The sequence below is a fragment of the Lathyrus oleraceus genome, chromosome 6 (genome assembly GCF_024323335.1).
Source record: "Lathyrus oleraceus cultivar Zhongwan6 chromosome 6, CAAS_Psat_ZW6_1.0, whole genome shotgun sequence".
NCBI classification, from domain to species: Eukaryota; Viridiplantae; Streptophyta; class Magnoliopsida; order Fabales; family Fabaceae; genus Lathyrus; species Lathyrus oleraceus.
Genome location: NC_066584.1, coordinates 121,342,097 through 121,351,785, shown reverse-complemented (window position 1 = coordinate 121,351,785; position 9,689 = coordinate 121,342,097). Strand labels below are relative to the sequence as shown.

At 40.4% G+C, this 9,689-nt stretch overlaps 1 protein-coding gene across 1 annotated transcript; it reads right to left on the bottom strand.

Annotated features, from left to right (window-relative positions):
* Positions 1-2,051: 2,051 nt before the first annotated feature.
* LOC127094357 (uncharacterized) lies at positions 2,052-3,712 on the bottom strand. The gene is made up of 3 exons (XM_051033197.1): positions 2,915-3,712; positions 2,445-2,845; positions 2,052-2,124 (listed from the first exon to the last, which is right to left on the bottom strand). The coding sequence occupies exons 1-3, from the start codon at positions 3,710-3,712 to the stop codon at positions 2,052-2,054; spliced, it is 1,272 nt and encodes a 423-aa protein (XP_050889154.1).
* Positions 3,713-9,689: the final 5,977 nt, after the last annotated feature.

Genomic DNA, 9,689 nt, shown 5'->3' with positions numbered 1-9,689 from the left:
TACATGTCGCAGTAAGGTGAGAGATAAACCTGGCGATGTAATTTAGTCTCCCCAAGAAACCACGAACCTCTTTTTCAGTCTTCGGTGCAGGCATGTTTTGAATGGCTCGAACCTTGTCAGGATCTACTTCAATTCCCTTTTGGCTTACAATAAAGCCTAAAAGCTTCCCGGATCGAACCCCAAATGTGCATTTGTTAGGATTAAGCCTCAACCTAAACTTCCTCAAATGAGCAAATAGTTTCCCCAGGTTGGTGATATGTTCTTCTTCTGTCTAGGATTTGGTAATCATGTCATCGACATACACCTCAATCTCTTCATGAATCATGTCGTGAAAGAGAGTCACCATGGCACGTTGATATGTTTCCCCAGCGTTCTTTAATCCAAATGGCATTACTTTGTAACAAAAGGTGCCCCAAGGGGTAATGAACGTGGTTTTCTCCATGTCCTCAGGATCCATTTTAATTGATTGTATCTAGAGAAACCATCCATAAAGGAAAACACGGAGAACTGAGTTGTGTTATCCATCAATACATCAATGTGAGGAAATGGGAAATCGTCTTTGGGACTGGCTCTACTTAAGTCTCGGTAGTCTACGCACATGCGGACTTTTCCATCTTTCTTCGGTACTGGTACGATGTTGGCAACCCATTGTGGGTACTTAGCAACTTCTAGGAAACCAGCGTCAAACTTCTTTCTCACCTCTTCTTTGATCTTGAGAGCCATATCAGGTCGAGTTCTTCTTAGCTTTTGTTTGACAGCAGAACATTCTTCTTTAAGGGGAAGCTTGTGGGTCACGATATCAGTGTCTAATCCGGGCATGTCTTGGTATGACCAGGCAAACACGTCGTCATATTCGTGGAGGAGCTCTATCAGTCTTGTCTTCACTGTATCTTGAAGTGCGGCGCCTACCCTTACTTCTCTCTTATCTTCTTTTGTTCCCAGATTGATAACTTCAACGTCTTCCTGGTGTGGTTGAATGATCTTATCTTCTTGTCTGAGTAATCTGGCCAACTCTTTAGGGAGCTCGCAATCTTCCCCCACTTCGTCTTCAGCTTGGTAGATTGGATAATCAAAGTCATATTGGACCGTAGCAGTGTCGTTATCAATGATCTCGGTGGTGTTTTTGCATGTTATGATTTATGCAATTTATTTAGAAAGTGCGTGCATAAAAATTGATTGCCATTTTTGTAAATAGATCAAAATGAAAGAAAAGGAACAAAAATTTGAATGCAAAACGTCATTTCATTAATGATATAAACTCTTGAAAAAGATAAAGAAGGCCCTACAACATGCCACTGTGCCTTGGGCAAAGCACATGGTTTTGTCTAAAATGATAAAATTACTTTTGAAATATTTGGGGAACTTCCACAACCTTCCAGTTTGTTAGTTCTTCATTAGGTGCGGCTTGACGCATCCAGCTGGACACCCCCTCCTTGCGATCTTCTTCACTGATCATTGCCACCTGCTTTCCAAAGATGTGGCCAGCGCTGGTGAACATTTTCTCCACAGAAGGAATCTGTTCTTTGTCATGTTGGTTACCGGGTTTGTGTGATGATGGGTCATACCCCAGGCCAAACTTGTCTAGTTTCTCTTTCACTTCCACCACTTTGCCCTAGTCTTGAGCATCTTCACTTTCCATAACAACTTTAGGTCCTTGCCACGAGGCCATGGATGATCCTGATTTCGGGATCTCCAAGGTCTGTTGGACGACCATCATGTTTACCACTTCCAAGGATTGGAATGGTGTTTCTGTGATTTCACCATCTACCTCGATATATCGGAAAGATGTCAAGTGACTAACCAAGATGTCTTCCTCTCCTCCAATCACAATCATCTTGTCATTTATAATGAATTTCAGCTTTTGATGCAGAGTAGAGGTGACAACACCTGCGGAGTGAATCCAGGGTCTCCCAAGTAGGCAACTGTAACCAGGATGTATGTCCATGACCTGGAATGTGATATTGAAAATAGTTGGACCTATCTTGGTTGGTAAGTCAACTTCTCCTATCACTACTCGCCTTGAGCCATCAAATTCTTTTACGATTAGGGTACTAGGTTTCATACTTATCCCTTCCATTGGCAGCTTTATCAAAGTTGTCTTCGACATGACATTCAGTGAGCAACCTGTGTCTATTAACACTCTTGACAGTATAATATTTATGCATTTTAAGGAGATATGGAGGGCCTTGTTATGGTTCTTTCCCTCGATTGGTAGTTCATCATCATTAAAACCTAAGAAATTCCCAGTGGTCACATAAGTTATCACATCATCAAATTGTTCTATTGTTATATCCTTCGTGATATGAGAGGCACTTAATACCTTCAACAGTGAATTCATGTGTGCTTCTGAGTTGAGCAGTAGAGATAACATGGAAATTTTGGAAGGTGTTTGGTTTAGCTGGTCCACCACCTTATAATCACTCTTCTTGATTATTCTTAAAAACTGCTCAGCCTCCTCACGAGTGACAACAGCTTTAGGAGACAGATGCATGTCTTGCATTCCTTGATTAGGGATGGGGATCTGGACAACAACCTCCTTCCCTTTAGCTCTTTCAGAAGTATCAGCGGTTCTTGGTGTGAACATTCGGCCACTACGTGTCATTCCTGTTGGCCCCATAATTGAAGTGACATTTGGTTCGTTGATCATCAAAGGTTGATCTTCCTGCCCCTGCTTAAAAGCTTTGGGCTGATATATCCACGGGACTGCCTTCTCATCTTTATATTCGAATGGTGTCGAAAACTCTATCACCAACGGGCTTATAGGTATTTCTACTTTAACCTCATCATAGGGGATGTCCATCACGACTATCTCTTCCTGGCGCTTGCTCTTGACGTGGCAATTTATCTGTAACTCGCCTCGATCCAGCATTTGTTGTATAAAATTCCTCAACCCTTCATCATTCTCTTCCTCAACCAGCTCTTCCGGGATCAGACCACTCTTCAGCAATTGTGCTCCTATCATGGTGATAGGGGTTTGAATCTCTTCAACCTTACAGATCAATTTTCCTTGATCACTCTCCTCAATGGCACTAACGGAAGCATCCTTATGTGTCGGCCTAGGGTTGGTGTTCACGTTTGAGCGTCTCGGAGTGAATGAGACGGCTTTCGCTTCGATCAAGTCTTGTACCCGATTCTGAAATGCAAAGCAATTCTCCAAGGTATGACCAGGTGCTCCCATGTGAAACTCACAATGGGCGTTAGCGTCGTATCCTGGTGGATATGGAAAAACAACTGGTTTTAACTCCCTTAATGTTAGAAGGCCCTCCTTTTGCAGATATGGGAATATCTGACTATAAGGTACTGGTAGAGGATCAAGTTTCCTTCTTGGAGGCCTTGGCTTGAATTGTCTTGGTGGTGCGGTATTTTGCTGATGATGATGTTGTTGATGTTGTGGTTGATACATTTGTTGTTGCTGCATTGGCTGCTGATAAGGTATAGGTACCACGGTGGCGACTTGACCATATGAAGCTTGTTGCTTCCCTTTATAGTTTCTGGATATGGCGTTTGTTTCACCTTCTCTTTTCTTCGGGAAGCCTCCAGAATACTTCTTCGGTGCGCTAGGTGTTGTCACTTCTCCTAGAATCTTTCCATCCCTCAACCCCTTCTCTATGCGGTCTCCAATTGTGACTAGATGTGCGAAGTCAGATGCTGCACTGCTCACTAATCGATCAAAGAATGGGTCCTTCAAGGTGTCCACAAATATCCTGGTCATTTTCTTCTCAGACAATGGTGGCTCTATCTGAGCAGCCAACTCTCTCCACCGCTGGGCATATTCTTTGAATGACTCACTCTCCTTCATAGCCATCCCTTGCAACTGCATTCGGTTGGGTCCCATATCTAAGTTATATTTGTATTGACGGAGAAATGAGTCAGCCAAATCCTCCCAGATTTGGATGCGCCCTTGCTCTAAGCTCATGTACCATCTCAGAGATGCCCCACTCAGACTGTCTTGGAAATAGTGTACAAGTAGTTTGTCATTTTCGGTATGAGCAACCATTTTTCTGAAGTACATTACCAGGTGACTTCTTGGACAAGTCTGTTCTTTGTATTTCTCGAAATCAGAAGTTTTAAATTTAGTCGGGATGACTAAATTCGATACCAAACGCATGTTCATGGCAGAAGCACCGAAGATATTGTTTCCTTCTATGGATTTCATCTTCTTTTCCAGGGCACGGAGCCTATCTGCAGCAGGATCTGGAAGTATCTTAGGTTTTGGTTGATCAGGCATATAGAATGCATCATACTGGTCATCTCCAATTTCATATCCATGATGAGTAGATGTATCAGAAGGTTCTGCACGGTCTCCATCTCCTTTGCCTCCTACCGGTATCTGAACCAAGCTCTTCTTGGTGGGGACGTAACCCTCATCTTGGGGGTTTAGACCTGGCGTGCTATTGTTCCTTTTTGCCCTAGCTTCTTCATCCTCGATCCTCTCTCTCTCTCTCTAAGCGATCGCGAGCATTGTCTCCAACAACTGATCCATCTTCTCTTGGATCGTATTGATGGTTGCCCTCATGGTAACCTGATCGGCCTCAACTTGCTCTAATTTCATCTTGTATTTGCTCCGCGTCTCATGTCGGTGTTGATTAGTCAGTGTGGCTGGATAAAGGGTAAAAAGGTTGGGTAAGTTTTTTTTGAATTTTTATGAAGTGTGATGCATAATGAAGATGCGAATGTTATGCATATTTTATTTTCAAGGAATCATTCGAGTTTCATTAGTCGTTAGTAATTCGAAGAAATAAGAAATACTTGGAATAACAATAATGGAGTAATTTTTAAACTTCATTCATTCAAGTATATAACATAGAGGTCCAAAAAGGTCATAGTTCAAAAGTACATTTGTTAAAGGAACAAAATACAAGACATAAGCAAATTAAACATATGGCTTTCTGGCCTGAAGCTCTTCTAGTTCTTCATTGGATCTCTTCAGCAACCCTTTACAGAGCAGAATGAAACTGATTATGGTTGGAGGAGTGCTATCTTCTTTCAACTCTTCGACTGCGTCTCTCAACTTCCATGGTAATTCTTTAGCCGCCCAATTACAGAACCCTACTAGCCCATCGAGTTTTGCACTGAACTTATCCCTATCTCCTTGTAAGAAGTTTATGGTCTTCTTAAAGGATTCATAATCCTCAATCACGTAGTCTCGCTCTTTCAACCATATGGAGCTGTCTTGGCGTAGTGACTCTAGCTGGTTCTTCCAATAGCTGACAGACTCCCTTGCATCTCTTATTTCTCGACACTTCTCCTCCCATATCATGGGTGACACCCTAGAAGCTTCAGTGGCTATATTCTTGAGTCGGCGCTCCTGGTCTACTTCAGCCTTTGCATGACGAACATAATTGGTGAGTTCTTTTATCTGAGCCCCAAGTGTATCTCATATCGTCTAGTTTTCCTTCGTGGCTAGATGCCACCAACGCTAATTGCCTTGACATTCTTTCTGAGCTTGTCGTAGTTGACCCTTAAGAGTATCTAAACAATGATCAGCTTGTTATAATCCCACTTTGATCTTTTTTCTCTTATGCTCCTCCTTGTTGAACTTTTCCACATGGGCTTGAAGTTGTGCCTCTTTTCTCTCAAGCTCCCACTTCATATTGTTTTTCTCATTGATGGTTTGTTAGAGTTTTATCTGCAGCTCTTCATTCTCTTTTTCTAGATTTTCCATGGTAATCTTGAGTTCCTTCATTTCTTCAATAGGGACATGGGTGATCTTAGGTTTAGGAAGATGTATAGGTGTCTGAATGGCAAATGGCATTCTAATCATCTGCACCATTTCCTTTACCCACTGAAAATATGGTTCTTTTGTAATCCCATTTGCTCTCCCTAAATCAACTTTCTCTTTTCGATTGACATTCTTCCAAGCCTCTTTGATTCGCTGGAATAAGCTAGGGTTCTCAACCCCAAAGTCAAGTAACAAGAAAGCTTCCAAAGAATTTACCTCTGGAGGGCCTTCCATTGGGTAGCCAAGTTTTCTGAGTGATAGGACTGGATTAGCATTCATACATCCTTGAGTTCCAATAAGCGGTAGATTTGGGAAATCTCCACAACTGAATATGATATCCACGTTGATGTATTATTTGGAGTACCAAGATAGATCTTCAGATTGGAGTGATCCCAATCTCTCAGGCCAACTAACATATGTCTGTTCAACCCAAGCACATGTCTTCGGAAGATGTTCTAGAAACCACTGATACAATAAAGGAGCATAACAAGCAATCAATCCCTTCTTCTTGGTATACCTATGACTTATATAATAGTAGACATCGACTAACAAAGTGGGTACTGGGTTCCCAGTAAGGAAAACACAAATGGAAGCCATGTCTACGAAACCATCCATATCTGGGAACAGGACGGCACCATAGATGGCCAATGCAATAACAGAGTAACAAGCATCCCAACTTTCTGCTTTCAATAGGGTATGAGCTCTTTCCAAGAGAAAACTTAGTGAAAATCCTTTGGTATTCCCTTTTGTTTCTAAGTTAGCCTCTGCTTCCTTTTCATCCATGTGAAGTGCACTAGTAATAACCTCAAGGGGCAAAGATTCATCTATCCCTTCAAATAATGGCTTGTTCTTCATAGGAATCCTAACAAGACGCTCGAATTCTTCCAACGTTGGTGCTACCTGGAAACCTTGGAATGTGAAGCATCTTAAAGGTAGGTCATAGAATTGGGCTAGAGTGATTAAGGTTGTATGGTCCACTTGTTGATTGAGGATGCTAAGCAAATTACCATAATTCTTTCCAAAGTTGATTCTATATACTAGGTGCATCTGAGAGACCAAGTCACACAAGCTCTTTAGATCGGGATCCTTGAACTTGAAAAAGTAAATATTTCTTTTGCTTGATTCCATGTTTCCTGAATTCCTGCAACTCATGACACTCAGATTCCTTGGAAATAAAATAATATGAATGTTATGCTATGAATGATATTATGCGTGCCACATGTAGGTTAACATACAGGTCGTGAGAGCGGGTATTCTTGGCCACTAAACAAAACCCTTTTAGGATGATGCTAAAGTTAAAAGGTTCCCAAAGTCATCAATCAATATTTAGGAAAGTTATTGTCATGATGAAAACTCATCTGCAAATAACATCCCCAAACAAAGTCTCATCTGGGTGAGGCCTTCGTATGGTCCCGAAGAGGAAGACTCCTAGTGGGTCCATACTACACAACTCTCGAGTCCAAGGTTCTAGTAAGATTCTCAGAGGCATAGGTCGAGGTTGGGAATACTACTGTAAGGTAGTAATACGCCCAAGGGATCTCATTTGATTGGGGCTTTCGTATTAACCCAATAAGTCTGGGACTTTTCAGGTAAATACTACATAACCACCTGATATAATGGGTTAAAAGGTCCCTAGAGTCATTGATCCAACTTGAGAATACTATCGTCGTGACGAAAACTCGTCGGGCAATAATATCTCAAATGAATCTCCTCTAGGCGGGGTCTTCGTTTCTTCCCAACAAGGAAGACTCCTTGTGGGTGCCCACTACGCAACCACCAACTTAATCTTATGGTTTTTCTCAGACTCGGATGGAGAGCCTATCTCACAAAGTATCACCAACCAGAGAACCCCAAATAAGACATAGTCAATAAATCACAATATAATAATTCTAACAGAATAAAAATAGCAGAATAAAAAATAACAGATAAACAAACAAGATTAACACACAATACAGAAACTGAACTAAATTAGGCTTCACTCTCTTTTGCTTGAAGCTAGTCCCCAACAGAGTCGCCATCTGTCGCATCTCGAAAAATACGATTCCTCGCGATGGTCGCGGAAATTTTTTATGTTCGAATAGAGTCGCCACCGAACTTTATTTATCCCAATGAAGGAATAGGAAAATATCGATAAAACCTTTAGGAAATGGAATAATGGTCATCGCAACCATATTCGGGTTCGGGAGTGGATTACGTAAGGGGAAAAAGATATTAGCATCCCTTACGTCCGTTGTACTCAGCGGGAACCTTTTAGTTCTAATTTGTGTTTCGAGTGTTCATTTATGTTTCTTTGTTATCTTTGGGTTATAAAATATTGAAAATAGAAATGGATGAGAACCTCAGAAAGGGAAATGGGAGGTTTTTTATTAGTGTGCTCACGAAGATACAACAATCTCCTGCCTACGTATCCTTAAATAAGGAAATCAGAGCATTCGTAGCTCGGGGAACTACAGTTGGTTGGTGTCTTTTAGTGAACAACTGTTTAGATCGCGTTCTAAAGGCTAAACGTTGGCTTGTCTACTCTCGGAGGAGGCTTAAGCATTGGTTTGTTATGCGCATTAGAAAGGATTAAATGGCGTTCTTTTTTAAAATAGTTTCGATCACATGAGGGTGACGGGTTGGATTAATACGTTTGACATTTTGTTTGGTTGGTTTTGATCGCACGGGGCGAGAAAGATATATATTTGATGTGTTGAGACATTTTGTTGGATGACGATTACTCGGATAATCGAGTAAGGCAACTCATATCCTAATAACTGAGAAAGGGAATAGAAGACTCTAAACCACTCTCTGTTTCATCTGAGTATTTATGAAAATAAGGTTGTATAAGATTGTCGTATTTTAGCATGAACGACAAATACTTGAATGACTGAGTAAAACAAATCATATCCAAGTATTTGAGAAGAGGAATCGAAGACTCAAGACCATATCCCTTTTCGTATAATTTGTTATGAAAGTGGTTTAATTAAGTTGTATGTTTGTGGAGAAATGACAATTGTTCGACTAACCGAGTAAGAGAACTCGTATTCGTTCAATTGAGGAGTGAAATTGAAAACTCAAAGTTGACTCCTTTTTTCATTCAACTTATTGTGAAAATATTTTGATTTAATCGGGGCTTGGAGATTCGTGGAGGAACGATAATTATTTGACTAAACAAGTAAGAGAATTTGTACTCAAATAGTCGAGGAGAAAAAATTGAAGACTCAAAGTTATCTCCCTTTTTGTTTCTTATTGTAAAAGAATTTAATTTGTTTGTGCTTAGGTGGATTAGAAATGAAGGTTGTTCGATTTAATCGAGTAAAAGAGTTTGTGCTTAAATAATCGAGGAGAGGAGTTGAAAACTCAAAACCATTACCTTTTTTATTCCTAAGTGAAATAATGTTTAATTATGATTAAGTATTTTAATTCTTAATAAAGAATACTCGATGTTGGATCGAGGTTTTAAATTTGTATTTTTTTAATGGATTGAATTTATTTAGTGAATAGTTCGTCTAATCGATTAATTAAAACCGAATAGGTCTCATTGTAAGAAGGCCTAAGAGTAAGCCATGTGAGGTTGATGGCGATACTTTTACAAATAATCGACTTACAAAGGTGTTTTGAATTGATTTGGAAAAGGCGCACTCGATATTGACCGAGGTTTGTATTTACATGTGCATGTGAATTGAATTATGAAAATGGTCTCGAAATGAGATTGCTTATGAATTTTAGCTTATGCGACGTGAATGCAAAGTAACCAACAAGAAATTAAAGAGTCTCATTGTAAGGTAGCCCAAGAGAAAGCCTTTTGTGTGCTAAAGTGACCTAAGCTAAACAAAGGATAATGGTCTTACAAACATGCATGTAAGTTGCGGGTGAAAATCCAAGTGTATACAAAGTATCACAAAGAGTAAAGGAAGACTTCCAAGCAAAGGTCCTAAGATGAAATCCTCTAAGTCCAAGTTGAGTAAGAGTGGAGTGAATATTT

Excerpts from the sequence above, each read along its gene's own strand:
- LOC127094357 (XM_051033197.1), bottom strand. The coding sequence starts at position 3,712 with ATGACCAGGATATTTGTGGACACCTTGAAGGACCCATTCTTTGATCGA. Across the intron at positions 2,846-2,914 it reads GTCTGATCCCGGAAGAGCTG|ATAAATTGCCACGTCAAGAG; the intron begins GTTGAGGAAGAG and ends GGCGAGTTACAG. Across the intron at positions 2,125-2,444 it reads ACTCGTGAGGAGGCTGAGCA|GTTGCTCACTGAATGTCATG; the intron begins GTTTTTAAGAAT and ends TAATAGACACAG.